The sequence below is a fragment of the Cupressus sempervirens genome, chromosome 5, assembly GCF_028749045.1.
Source record: "Cupressus sempervirens isolate cs-2001-9-10 chromosome 5, ASM2874904v1, whole genome shotgun sequence".
Taxonomy (NCBI): Eukaryota; Viridiplantae; Streptophyta; class Pinopsida; order Cupressales; family Cupressaceae; genus Cupressus; species Cupressus sempervirens.
This window is the reverse complement of record NC_143122.1, coordinates 861503383-861518766: the sequence shown is the minus strand read 5'-3', so window position 1 is coordinate 861518766 and position 15384 is coordinate 861503383. Positions and strand designations below refer to the sequence as shown.

At 30.5% G+C, this 15384-nt stretch overlaps 1 protein-coding gene across 1 annotated transcript in view; it reads left to right on the top strand.

Moving 5' to 3' along the window:
• Positions 1-15003, top strand: part of LOC149558634 (disease resistance protein RML1B-like) — a 29593-nt gene extending 14590 nt beyond the window's left edge. The window contains exons 3-6 of the mRNA XM_089830977.1: positions 12428-12715; positions 12810-14141; positions 14387-14458; positions 14569-15003. Of these exons, the coding sequence (XP_089687103.1) occupies positions 12428-12715; positions 12810-14141; positions 14387-14458; positions 14569-15003 (2127 nt within the window). The remainder of the gene's footprint in view (positions 1-12427; positions 12716-12809; positions 14142-14386; positions 14459-14568) is intronic.
• The last annotated feature ends 381 nt before the right edge of the window (positions 15004-15384 follow it).

The following is a 15384-nucleotide window of genomic DNA, read 5'->3' as shown; positions in this document are numbered from 1 at the left end:
TCTACTCCTTACATCGTAGTGATCAATATAGAACTAAAATAATTTAGGACTCAATAGAGCAGAGGGAAAAGCCACAGCTTCAATTAGACTGTTGGTTAGAATTTCTAGACAACCATTCACCCCATTGGCTTGCTCAAGAAAATTGGCTTGCAATTTTTCCACTTTGACACCCTCCAAATTAGTATCACAAATGACAGGTTTTTTACATTCTAAACTTGAAACATTCTCAAAGAAATGTAAAACAGACTTCATTTCAAGCAAGGAAAATAAAGCCCAATACCTATTACTGATTCTTTCTTTGAAATGCACATAGAGGATAGAATAATGGGAGGGATTTTTTGTACTCTCACCTATAGCTTGCTAAGAAAAATCAAACCTTTTTCCTTCTCTTTCTTCCTCTCCTCCAATTCAATATTTCTCATAACAAACAAAAAGAAGGGACTTAAGTTCCTTTAAAAGGAAAGGAGAACATACAGGCAGAAGTACAACCTCATAATGAGGCATTCATGGGAAATAAGTTGTGGCTAGATTCACACATTGCAAAACCCATGACAAGACCTCTTCATTTAATAACTTTCCTTTGTAGTTGTCTTTGCAATGATTACCTTCCTCTGACAAACAAACTACTTTTCTGGTGAAAGATTTCTCTTTCCAATTCATGATTACAACTCTTTACATGTTTGAAATTAAAGCATCACTCCAAATCATTACCCCCTAACATATCAATTAATGCCTCAAGAACCGAAAACCTTCAATAAATCATGATTACTTTTCCCCAAAAGTCTTCAGTGATAGAACCATTTTGAACTGCTTTGAACTAAGATTCAAAGGGGTTTGAAGTGCTTTGAAAGAGCACCTTTATAATACTTTGAAGGGGTTCTATGGTTCTATCACTAATTTTACACTTTTTCAATGATAAATATTTTGTAAAGGGAGTTGTACCTATAAAATGCTAGAGGAAAAAAATATTACTATGTTTACCCAAGTGTTATGAATTGAATTTTATTTTTCGAGCCTTCGGCATAGATTGAATTGTTCTTTACTAAATATTAACTTATGCCTTATGAGAGCAATGCTAAGATGAGAAATATAATTATGAATTGCTAAGATGAGAAATATTATTATAAAATTTAACCATATAATTGTAATGTATATATTTTATGTTTAGTAGTAGCACAATGGATTAATTCACCCACAAAATTTATGTTTAATTTTGAAATTATTATTATTCACTAATGTATATATTTTTCATCTAATACAATGAAATGATTCGCCCAAAAAAATAATATTTTACTATGATAGTTATTTTCTATTTGCTAATGTAGATATTTTTTGTGGTTTTAAAATAACACAATTCACCCAGATTTTAAACATTATTCGAGAGACTATGAATGATTCGCCAATGGAGATTATTATTTTTTCTTTGAAAAGTGTTTTTTTCACCATAAAAATTAATTTTTTTGTCAGGAGTTTACACCTTTCGCCTAGTTTTTACACCTTGCCATGTAGATAGTATGATTAAGGCTTTAAGGAGAGAGAAGTTGATTTGGTATAGAACCTCTCTTGGTCTGTAGACTACCTAATAATAGGTAGCAATGGAAATGGTTTTTTGGTAAAGGAATTTCACAACTTTTTTATTTGACTTCAAGTGGGAAAATGTTGGAATTCATCAATTGTGTCGGGTAAATTCAATAGATGAATTACATGTAGTTATATAGGTCATACTTACTAAATATTCTAAGTGATTTTTAATTTGGACTCTATGGCTTAGTTGTTATACGCAACTTGAAGTCATGATTATTCATATGCTTTGAACATTGTTGCAACTCTAGAATTTCCTAAAAAATAAAAATGAGAGGCATTGCCCAATTCTTTTTTACTAGTATACTTTTATCAGGGTTTTCCATGTAAATTCTATATTATGTATATTTTGTATTCTCTAGATTTTTCATTATCATACACATCTAAGGAACAAAAAAAATTAATGATTTACTTTAAAAAATTATATCTAAATATTCATCCTACTACATTTATAAGTACCTTTTTTTAGTTGCACAGATTTTAATATGTTGATTTTGGTGAACATGTATAACCTTCTAACATGTTATGAATCCTCAACATATTTTCAAGTACCGCTAGCTTCAAATAGTACAAATGACAAAAATGACAAGTCAAGAAAGTATGATAAAGATTCATATTATAAGTAGATGGATAGTGAAGTCCTTGTAGAAATAGAATTTATTTGGGTAGAAATGTAAACTTGTATTGTGGACATGAATATAAACTAAATTCTTTTCTATTAACATGAAATTATAATAATTATAATTTTGAATTTCAAAATGTATGATTACATATATATTACATGAATACATTTTGCACTTTTTTTTTTTTCAAATTGTAACATACCAACGATGCATCCATGTACTAGCTTAGATAGTAACATGAGTCAATAGATAACATATATAAATATTTATTTCTCTTTATCAATTAATTAGATCATTTTATTATTTAACTTGTACTTCAAAGACATGCACCACTACGTATGAGCTATAGGATAATGAAAACAAATTTCTATTTAACATGCTTTCTGGACATGAGCATAAGTACAATATGTCAAAATTAATAAAGATACTAAACATAGAGATTTATAAAACTATCATTAGTATCATAGAGCTGGAATGCTTCAGTAAAACATTGGTAAGACATATTATTAATATTGAAAACACTACAATACCCATGTAACTACTCTTTTTTATCATCACTAAATCATCTATAATTAATCTCTTCTATGATTCTTCTTTGTACGTATAAGTTTCAAAAATAACATGGATAGTCAGAAGTGTTATGTCTAGGTCATTCTAGATCTTAGGTATATCTCAACAAATAAAAATAAATAAATAATATTTATCTGCTTACCTTCTCTCTTCTCTATAATATTTATTAACATCTAGAAGTGTGTAATTGATTTTCCATTTATTATTTAATTACTTTTGTTATAACATGTTTCATTGGAAGGAGAAGTTGGGCATCTCAACAACCCCCCTTGATAATGACCATGAATGCTTTAATATTTTCATATTCTTTTCCTATTTATTGTTGTTTTCTATTTTTACATTCTAATGTTCATAAATAGAGCTTTAGAGTTACTTGAATACTTTCCTTTTATAAGAATTTCAACCCCTATTTCATAAATGATACCTTTCTCTTGGCTAGCTTGAACCAGTGTGGTAATATCTCAAATCTTTAATACTTCATCTCTTTTTGAGAAAGTCACTCTTGATAGATATATTACACAAAAATTGTTTTTTTTTTTTCTAAATAATTGTTTTATTCTTCTTGAGCATTCAAATCTTCAATTTTTTCTTATATTTTTCATATAAAAATATTTATAATGGAACATTTTATCAACTTTACTTTTAATTTTGTCCCTCTAATCCCTAATAGGTGAAATTAAATTTTGAGAGCTCATCCCTCAACAACTAGGCCTTTTGGGAGGGGTGGTCTTGTTATGGACATGCTAGGTGGTATATTGGATACTTATTGGGTGAATTTGGGATTCCAAACCATCCACACTACTAAAATTTGTATTACATACCATGGCTTGAGTTAGAAGTCATAGGGGGTTATAAAAGGATCACAGTGGAGGGTGATGCCAAAAATTTCATCATGGTGCTTTTAAGAAAATGAATGCTGGGATGGGAGACAGCTCACATTAACCAAAAAATCTTCAATACTCTTGACACATTGGAGGATTTTATATACAAACACATCTATCTTGAGAGGAACAAACTTTATGATAGGCTGGCAATTAAGGATCGTTGCACTAATTCTATTATTACATGGAATTACTTCTAAGATCTTTCCAAAGTCATTCATATGCATAGAAAAATGGATATTTCTAATCATATCTCAATAATGATACCAAAATTTAAGCTAACTATGACATGAAATGTTATTATTTTCATTGGAAATTGAGATTTGACTTTGTTTTCAAAATCTCTAGCCCTCTAATTTTTTGTTAAGTTTTTTTTTTTTTTTTTTTTTAAATGTACTTTACCTAGGGTTTGATATTTTCCTCCCGGCTATAGTAGTCCTTTTGAATTATGTTTTATACTAGTAAGCATTGTATGACCTACAATATGGGTGGTGGTTTAAATCAAATTAGGCCTAACACTAGCAAATAATTAAAGAGTAGCTCAAAGGTGTGAAGTATTATTCAAGAGTGAAATGTTGATAACTATGTGGTAGGTATGCAATTATACAAAATCAAACTTTTTTGATAAATTTGTTACATCTTGAGATGGTGGTAAGGTCTTCCATGAAGGAGTGTTATTTCTCTACAAAAACTATTACCATGATGACTAGCTTTCTCACATAGGGAAAACAAATTGCCAATGATTCCAAAGTAATTTACAAAGATGATTTGAAATGGCTCCTTATCTCAGGGGAGAAGGTTCCACATTTCTAGAATGGATTCAATAGATTTGAGTTTCTAATATTGTACAAGGACATGGAAATTATCATCATTAAGTTAATCATTTAGGAAGGTAGATTAAAGAGATACCCATCACCTTTTCTTCTTATTCTCAATCATTTCCTAGGGATGTCAACTTCTTTTTTCTTTTTTGGATTGTGTTCCCCCTTGTCATAGTCTTTAGCTAAAGTTAAGAGTGATGATGTTATTTAGAACTTCATGGAGGTCTCCTCTTATGCCTTTACAATTTCCAATTGGATCTAAATCTATAGGTGGTCCCTTCTCCATCCATAAAAAATGAGCTAAATAAACCCAATTTCATGATGTCCACCCACCAATCAATATTTTGTGAAAATTCCTTCCTTCTCTAGGTCTAGCTATGTCAATCCCCTCGTTAAGAAAAAATGTAAATATATAGACTTTGATCAACCTAAGGAATAATTTTTAATTCTTTAGACAACTTTTCTTCCTCTTGGTCTATGAAATCATCATAGACTCCATGGAATTTAGTTGCAAGTTCCCCTTTTATTGTAGAGAAATAGGCAGCAGATTAAAGTCATGGGACAAATGTGGGATAATATGGGGAGTGAGTAATGAACTTACTTCAAAACATAAAATTTGGGAAATAATGGACTTGCTCAAATTAATGACCTCAATGACCAAATTCTCATGGAGGAAGATGAAAATAAAATGGTTAATTCTTTTCCCAATATAAAATTGAAACAATCCTAATTGAAAGAAGAACACCCAGGTATATTGCCCAAAACATGGAAATTATCTCTAATAGTTCTTGATGCAAAAATTCCCTTCATGTAGAGATAGAGGAAGAACACTTACATGTAGAAAGAGATAGGAAATATTGTAGGTCGTACTCAAGGATGATGTGGTCTCTTCAAATGACACTATTGATTGTGCTATGAAATGTACCTCCTTCCTAGGCAAGTTGAAGGAAATAAATAAACTGTATAAAAGAGTTTGTCCCCTGTCTAAGTAGTTCTTCTCTACTGGTTTAGCTTTTTATTTTCCTAGTGCTTTAATTATTTTGTGATTCCTACATTCTAGTATCAAGTTTCTAGTTATTTATAGTTCTACATTTTTTTCAATTTCCTTATTTTTTATGTTTTTTAAATTCAAAAATTATGAATTAAATTTGTGTCATCTATTAGATACTTGATGTTACTTTGAACTATTTGGATCAGTCCCTCTCCCACTTGATTTGATCAGAACTATAACATTAATTTCTTAGAAACTTGATATATAACTACATCTAAATCTATTTAAAAATAACATTTCATAGATCCATTCTTCAATTATATAATCCAAATATTATTCAACACACCTATGAAATTTATATGTATATATCCCAATAGTTTTATTATGGTTATTTTTTCCTATTAAAATGAGAGCACAAGATAAATAGCATTCCTTGAACTAACTTACTTGAACTTGAAACAACTATATAGTTATTTTCTCTACATATAACATACTCAAGCTCTTCATAATTTTTCCTTATTGTTGACTCAATATGATTTTGCATTCATTGTATACTTTCCCCTAATCCTTGAGCTTTATATATCATTCCTTTCATGATTTTAAACCAACATTATCATGGAAATAAATAGAAAAATCTATAGGATGAAATGAATTCTTATAAATTCTAATAGATTTATAGAGTTATTTTCACATTAATTATCAAAAAAAAAAAATCTCAAATGTAGTTACAAAATAAAATAAATAAATAAATTGTGACATGAAACACCATAAAAAAATAATATTGATCTCAGTCATTTGTTGTATTCTACTAGTTGTTTCACACTTACACACACACACACACACACACACACACACACACACACACACACACACACACACACACACACACACACACACACACACACACACACACACACACACACACATGTTGTTGGAAATATTATGACAAGATAAGTTATTTAGAGGGGAGGGGTGAATCACTGACCATTAATTTTTTTATCCCAATTAGGAATTAATCCTTTATGTGAATTCTAATCTAACTGCATGCATGAGAAACTAGAAAACATAAAAGCATAGACAACACTTTAACACAAGATTTGGTGACCCAAAAACCTTTCAAATAGAAACTAAAACTAGGGTGGGGATGATACTAATAAGCTTTAGTACTGCAATATAAAGTTGGCCTATTAAGGCTTACAATTATCACTTCTAACGATTTTCCCTATTAAGAGCAATAAGAATTGCTAGGTTTACCTTGTTAAAGGATTTACAAACATGCAATGAAGTATGCACTCAGTAAAGAGATTTACACAAGACTGTTAGGTCTACCTTGTTAAATGATATGACTAATCCACCTGTTAGGATGAAGCAGTAGCTGATCTCTAATCTGCAACTTGGTTTGCTACATGAGATTTCTCTGAGTGTACAAATCACCTTGTTGTGATAGATAAATCTTTGCTACTCCTTATACTATTGTAGCCTTTCTAATTCACTCTTTTGCTCTTCTCTGATGATTACATTTCTTCTCTTTGATTATTTGGATTTGATACAACACATTACATATATATCAATGCAATTACATAATTACAAAGTTAGCCACAATACACGTTTACACAAATATTACAAAGTCGGCCAAAATGTAGAAAATCGAGTCCTGAAGACTGACTCGATGAGGTTCTGATACTCAACATCCACTATCAATGCTTGAAATCATCATGCACTCAGTAGACATAGAAGCTCAGTCCATACTGATCACTTCCAAGTAGTCTTAAACTTGGTCTGCACTGGTGACTCGACAAATACTATGAAACTTAGCATATAAACTGAATCACTTGATTCACACTATGTAGCTTTATTAATGCTATCACTTCAAGCTCGATATAAATTGAGTCACTTTGTTAACACTGAGTAGCTTAGTTAACACTAGACTCACATCACATCAACTACGAACTCGGTAAGCAATGCACAACTCAGTTTGCACTGGTAAACTTGGCATACAATGAGATGCTCGATTTACACTGGTCATCATCACCATAGTAGTAACTACTCGATGCAAACTGAAGTATATCTATAGGACTCAGTAGCAACTATAGAACTCGATAAAAATTGAAATGCTTGGTTAACACTGTTAACTATACAATATGCTCGATTTGAACTTACAATCTGAATAAGTGTATATCACTAATAAGAAACATGACTGGAATGTCAACACATGCATATAGTCATGCATTTAAATAAATACATACATACATATGTATATATATATATATATGTATGTTTGTATGTATGTATATATATATATATATATATATATATACACATGCATATGTATATGTATATATGTACATATGCATATGTATATGTATATATACACATATGTATATGTATATGTATATATATATATACATATGTATATATATATATACATATGTATATATATATATACATATGTATATATATATATATACATATGTATATATATATATACATATGTATATATATATATACATATGTATATATATATATACATATGTATATATATATATATATATATATATATATATATATATATATATACATACATATATATATTTATACATACATATGTGTGTGTGTGTGTGTGTGTGTGTGTGTTTATATATGTATATATATATATGTATACATATGTATATATACATATATACATATATATACACACACATATTTATACATATCTATATATATATGTATGTATGTATGTATGTATGTATGTATATATGTATATACGTGTATATATATTTATACACACACATACATACACACACACACATACATATATATACACACATACATATCTGGGTGTATGTGTGTCCATACAGATAGATGTATTAAAATTTTGAAATTATATTATCTTTTCATACAAAAAAAATCTCCTTGATTACCCTATTACCTAATTTTCCTACCTATTTTATCGAAGAAAATAATATAAACTTATCACTTTTTTTGTCCTTGTCTATGATTCTACTAAAATATTTTTTTCCTTCTTTAAAAATTTAGGCTCCTCTCCTTCAATATTCTTATCATATGTAAAATTTTCAAATAATTAATTTTTTTTGAATCTCCTCAAATGTTTAATCTCCTCTTTGTAAATCTAATTGCTTGATTCTCATTTTAGATAACTAAATTTATAAACTCTAGTGTAATAGTTTAAATCTCTTTGACAATGTTCTAAACAAAAAATAATCTTGTCCTTGTAAATAATTATATTATAGTAACATTTAATCCCATGATTTCATTTTGATAGGTATTTAAATCTATGATTTCTTATTCTTGCAATTTCTTTTGCTTGCCTTACTAGTGGGGGACAATCAACAACCTTACACAAGTTTTCTAGCAAAAAAAAAATTATTTCCCTTTTGTTGGTGGATGTATAAATACATGAGAAATATTTGTGACACTCTTTATCAAATTTGGAGTAGGGTGAAACATAACAACCTTTCCTTTTAATGAAATAGAAATATTTATGGCACATTTTATCACTTTATCAAACATAAAGATACATAGGATAATAGAGCTACCTTTTATAATTAGAATGGTCTCTATAGATTCCTTTAATTCTCTTTAACAAATTTTTTACTTGGGACTTGACATGAATTATATACCTATAACTTCATTTTTAATTGCCCTTTGCATTAGAGATCTCTTACAACATTAGTTTATACTTTATTTGATTTGATTTGCGCACCTCTACTCTTGAATTAATAGTCTACACAGCTTGAAGGTTTTTGAACAACTTCTTCCTTAACGATTTACAACTATCTAATTTGGATGTGTTAAAAAAAAAACCTATAAACATAGATTTATCATTGCTTTCTATGACTTCATCCTTATTCACTCCAATGGATCCCTCTTTGTGTTCATTTTTAACACTCTTCTCCCAATCATATTTCCTCCTTATTAGTCGCACTTTACACCTTGAAGGTATGTAGTAGATAATATCTAATGATGTAGGTACAAATACCAATGCACATAATATTAAATTATGATAACTAATATCTAAGCATAATTTGAGTGTAGATTAAACATTAATTTAATCCATAACACCCCTTTAAGTACAATTTGGGGAGAAGATAATTAGTCTATATAATAAAGATGCAATATAGGTCATAACAACTAAAATTTTTTAGTGACCCATTTCTATAATGAAAATGTAAAAAATAAACTTATCACATAAAGAAAATAAAATAATGATAATAAAGCATATAGGAAAAATCCCATCTAAAACATAGAAAATAAACCAAAGGTCTGGATTAAGGATGCAATGACATTCTTAAATGACTAAATACATCATGTACATATAATCAAATACCTCCCTAAAAGAAAGAATATAGAAGACTACATAGTTTCGTATAATAGATAATGTCCTATTGAAATGATGAGTTCTTGAAGATAAAACATAGTCTAATCTTAAAAGACCAAATTTCTCCATGTGGGAAGAAGATAAATCATATACAAATATGAGAATGCTTCTCATTCTAGATTAGAATAGTAAAGTAGAATCTAAACGAAATATTACGGTATTTTCTTTCAAAATATGCTTGTGTCATGAAGACATTAAAAGATGTTGTCATGAACCAATCAATATTATAACTAATCATTGCAAAAGGTGACAAAAAAGAACCAAATTAAAAATTGATTTGGAGCAAGATCCAAAGGAAAAGATAAATTAACAAAATTGATATGCCAAATATCATCAAATAATAGAGATAAACCCTCTAATGTGTCAACCAACTTTTAATATGGGACTCAATAAAAAAACACCCATTATTGGTCAAATACGAATCCATAATGATGAACTTATCAATAAGGATTATGGAAGTATGGAAGTATCCAATGATAGTGGATCAAGTAGTTCTAAAAGTAACTCTAGAAACTAAAGCTCTATACTTTTTAAATACTAATTTAGAAAGTTTTTCCAAAAGTAGGAATATCATTATACAACTTGATGATAAATTCTCACTATGATGAGTGAGAAAAAAATCCCCCCATTGCACATATAGTTTCCCTTCCCAAAAATAAACAAAACAATTTTTTCAATAATGGTTCTTCAAAAAAGATAGATATAGCCATCATGAAGAAACAAGATAATTTCCAAAAAGGAAAAAATTGATCTATGGTAAAGAATTTTAGTGGGGATTGAGCAGATGATATAAGGTGGTAGTTGCGCAAACCATTAATTTAATAACTCTACAAGTCAATTCTTTATGTAAAGTTAAAATATCACTACTAACAAAAACAAGGTAAGATCACACCCAACATGAGAATTTTATCACATTATTAGGAATAATAGACAGGTTTAAAAAACAAAAGAAACGTTCAAAGAAGAAAAAAAGTAGGACTAATGTCCAATGTGAGATTTGAATCAACATCGTAACTAGGCCCTACCCACACTATTGTGTGTCATATATTAAAATTTAGGAGAAAAATATTTGATAAATTTTGTATCCATGCAAATGATTATAAATCAAACAATAAAAAATTTAAAATAAAATCGATCAGTGGTTCAAGCATCACTGAATAATAAACCTTGTGGAAAAAAATCCACTTGTGTTGTGAGCATAGAGATAATAAAACAACTCAATATAAAAGAAATAGATCCACAAAAAGAAGGCCAATAATTCATTGATCAAACAGTTGAACAAGGCTCAATGTGCAACAAAACGAGTCACATAAATGATGTCAAACCCAACCATCAAGTTAAACCAAATGTCTATCTTCAAATAGACATTGCACTTAAAATAAGAAACATAACCTCAATGTGGACAGTGTTGAACATGAAAGAATGTTGATAGGAAATGAAGGTAAATCGAAGATAGGAGATAGAGAGTTGGAAAAGTAGGTTTTGGTACAAAAAATTGACCATATCACAAAATGCACAAGGGCCTTTCTGAAATATAGCTCAATCTATGATAAAGCCACTTGTAACTTGAACTAGAAAAATGATCACAAGCTGTACAAGAGCCAAATACAATGAGTGTAGTCAAATAATTTGATGGTAACATGGAACACTATAACCAAGTACTTAAGACAACAATAGATTCATAAAAAAGAAATGATTATAGACAATCTAATTTAAAAATAAAGTGTTTGACAAAAATCTGATCAAATTAGAATGAAATCCATTTGTACAAATTGGTTGACAAGCATGTTAAGTTTCGCTAACCAAAGGAGCTTACAAGATACAAAGTAGTCTATTATGCACTAGGGACAAGAACCATCACTAATAGAGTATAAATAAAACAATCATTATAGGCATCCTAAAAAATAAGTAAAAATATTCAAACATTGACAACTACGATTGAAAAATCAATAGAGAAATGTCAGATCTGCCATTAATTCAAAACAAAATGCATCAACAATGAATCACCTTTTGTTGAAATTGACCTCAAATGAATTGATGGAGATTCTAAGAAGGAGACACTAAACTAACAACTATAAACCTTTACAAAGTGAAGTAAATCATCAAAATGGTAAATTTACTCACATGATTAGTAATGTACAAGCACTTTTCTTATATAGATAAAAGTGAGAGATATAATAACACAAAATAATATAATCTCTTAATAAGATGTAAAAATAGATATGGAATAGGCAATAACAAACTACCTATATGCTTAAGAATTATAACAGTTAATACCTAAATAGTTTAAACATAAAATAGGTTTTAATTTACCCCAATATATATTATCTAAAATTTTGTAATCTATCATTTAATTATTGTCTAGAAAACATATCACTAATAGTATTATATCTCTTACACAGATCCCTAGGTCTATCTAATGGGCTCATGGACGGTTAAGTTTATTGGGATGAGCTGACGTCTACTGTGTCACTTAAACTAGTATATGCTTTTAATTTACTTAAATTCAAAATTCAATCTTTTCGACACCTTAATTTTCATTTATTGGTGTTCTTTAAAAGCTGTTGCAATCAAAACCCTGCTCTGTTCGAGGAATTAAAGGCGATGAGGATCATGAGAATTTTCAGTTGCCAGAAGATTTACTCGGTCAGGAGCTATGTGGATTGAGCATTCTGGTGCTACGATGCTCACTTGACATCAATAAATTTTCTGGAGATTTGATATGGCTTCGCTTGACTAAATGTAACTGCAGCTGTATTCCTCCAAGTCTTTCCCTAAGAAGTTTGAGAGTATTGGAGCTTTCTGATGTCAATTTAAAGGACTTGAGCACATTATGTTATGCTGTTGAGGTATGGAGATTTGTTCTCTATTTCTCAATCATCATTGAAGGACCGATTTATTCTCTGTTGATGATGTATTAAAATAAGAATGTTTTAATGGCAGGAGCCCTCACAAGTACCGTTCAATAGAAAGTGTCTGCTCTTTAAGCTCTTCCATTCTAGGCCATCTTTTCATCGTAGAAAAAGCTACCAGGTTCTCTCCTCAAGCAGCTCATTCGACATAACATCCACAGATGCACCCTCGTTAGATTCATCGTTGCCAGAAAGTAGATGTCAAGTGTTGTTCAGAAAGCTGAAGAAAACATATGCCAAAATATTTTCAAGAAACATTAAAAGTCTGCCATTACTCCCAATTAAATTTGAGGAAGTGAGAAACCTAACACATTTAGATCTATCAGGGTGCACAAATTTGGAAGAGTTGCCCAATTCATTCACTCAATTATTGCAACTTCAATATTTATCATTGCGAGATTGCAAGAAGCTTGTTCTCAGAGATCTGGGAGAAATCTCCACCCTGGAGTACTTAGATCTGCAAGGATGCATTTTGCTGAGTGAATTGCCAAGTGGAACCACACATCAACGGTCATTGAAATACTTAAATATACTCCATACCACCGTGGAACAACTGCCTGAGAATCTTGAGAAGCTGGGAAACCTAGGACAGCTATTCATTGGGAGCCTAACGTTGAAATGTCTACCATCCTCTTTGAAATGTTTGGGCCGGTTAACTGAACTGATTCTATTTGAATGCTTCAGTCTGGTTGACATTGGGGATATTGAACAGTTGGTGCATTTGGAAAGACTGCGGATATCTCGGTGTTTATCAGTGAGGATGTTGCCAGAAAGAATTGCATGGACCAATATTAAGAATTTGGATGTGCGGTGGTGTTTAATGTTTGATGGGTTTCAAATGGAAATGAAATCAGGTAGAGCTCCATCTGAGAGATTTTTAATCCATAGTGCAAATCATGGAGCAGATGATCTTGGCAATCTGACTATGAGAGTTTCTAATTGGAACAATGCAAGTGGTTTAACAAATCTGATCATAAGAGATAGCCGCATAACCCAGGTGTATATTCCTCAAGCCAAATCACTTTGTCCCAACCTTGAGATTGTTGACCTTTCCAATAATCTATATTTGACAAATATTGAGGGTTTGCCAGACAGTTTGGTAAGACTAAAGCTGATGGATTGCCAAGCATTGAAGACTCTTACATGCCTTTCTAATCTCAGACACCTTAAATATCTTGATATTAGTGGCTGTGATGCACTGGAAAGCCTGAATGTGGAAGGCCTGAGCTCAATAGATGAAATTAAAGCAGAAAAATGTTGGAGGCTGAGGAGGATTCAGGGACTGGAGCAGTTAAAAAAGCTATCATATTTTCAGATATCCACATTCAACACAGTCTCGAGCTCTACCTGGAGAGATATTCTGGTCAGTATAAATATATAGGAATTTTTTCACACATCGCCTCTTTTACTATCATTATAAGAATGCTTGTGTGTTTATTGATTGATATAAATTTAATTGTCATTGTAGAATACAGCTCCACATTTATATGATAGCCCAATATTGTCCACTTCATTCGTTTTAAACTTTGTTTTCATTGCAAAACTTTATCAAAGAAATGGCATTTCAATTATGTGATAATTAGATCTTTCCCTTTGAAACATGGGCAGTCCTTTCCATCGAGTGTATCAACAGCCATTCTTTGTGGAGCAACTATCAACATGGAGAACGTCGGTGAAATGGTAGTGGGCATTTAATATGTGTTCTTCAAAATAGAATTTTGATTTCTAATATTTGCATCATTGTTAATTGACAATTTCATGATTGAGGTTGACTTTTGCAAAATGTGTAGGAAGGGTTTGCTCACAATTGCCAAGATATTACACTGAAGGGCATTCCCTCGCACCTACTAGAAACTGAAAGACCACTTTCTGTGAAGTTTGTATATGGAGATTTAAAAGGAGCGATTTTATTGTGCCTAGTAGCAGATAAGTATTCCAAAATTGAAGTAACAGTTGATGGCCATATTTATAATAGCTCATGTGTAGTGGATGATATGAACACCTCGTGTGTAATGAATAATGGAAACACCAGTGCTCTACACATGATGATGTGGGCAAAAGACTCTCAAGTATTTCAAGATTACAAATTCTGTAACGATGAGAGTGTGGTTCTCTTTGTAAATCCAACGAACGCCAGACTAAAACGTGGATGGATTGTGACAGCAAAAAGTTTAGAATTGTGTAAACGATTCGCCAGCTCAATCTTCGTAAACTCCATTTTGTAATTAGAATAAACAGTTTCCAGTGAATTTTCAGGAACAGTACAAGCACAGCTAAAAAAGCATTTAAACAAGCAAGCAATGTTCTGTTTATTACTCTGTAAATTATTTCTGTTCTTCATTACATCCAGAAATTTCTTTTGTACCTAGATTTGATATCCTTCTGACATTACAGCTGATTTTTTTCAGTAGAAATAGTTCTGTTAAATTAGCTATTTCAGTGATATTCATTTCCTATCGTATAGTAAAGTCATGATTTTCTATAATATACAAATGCAGATTAAGATGCAAGATTGTAAAAAATAATATTCCAAATTGACCATCTTTGAAAGATGCTAGACCATTAGCAACTGTTGCTTGCATTCCATTTGATTTTCCTATTTTCAA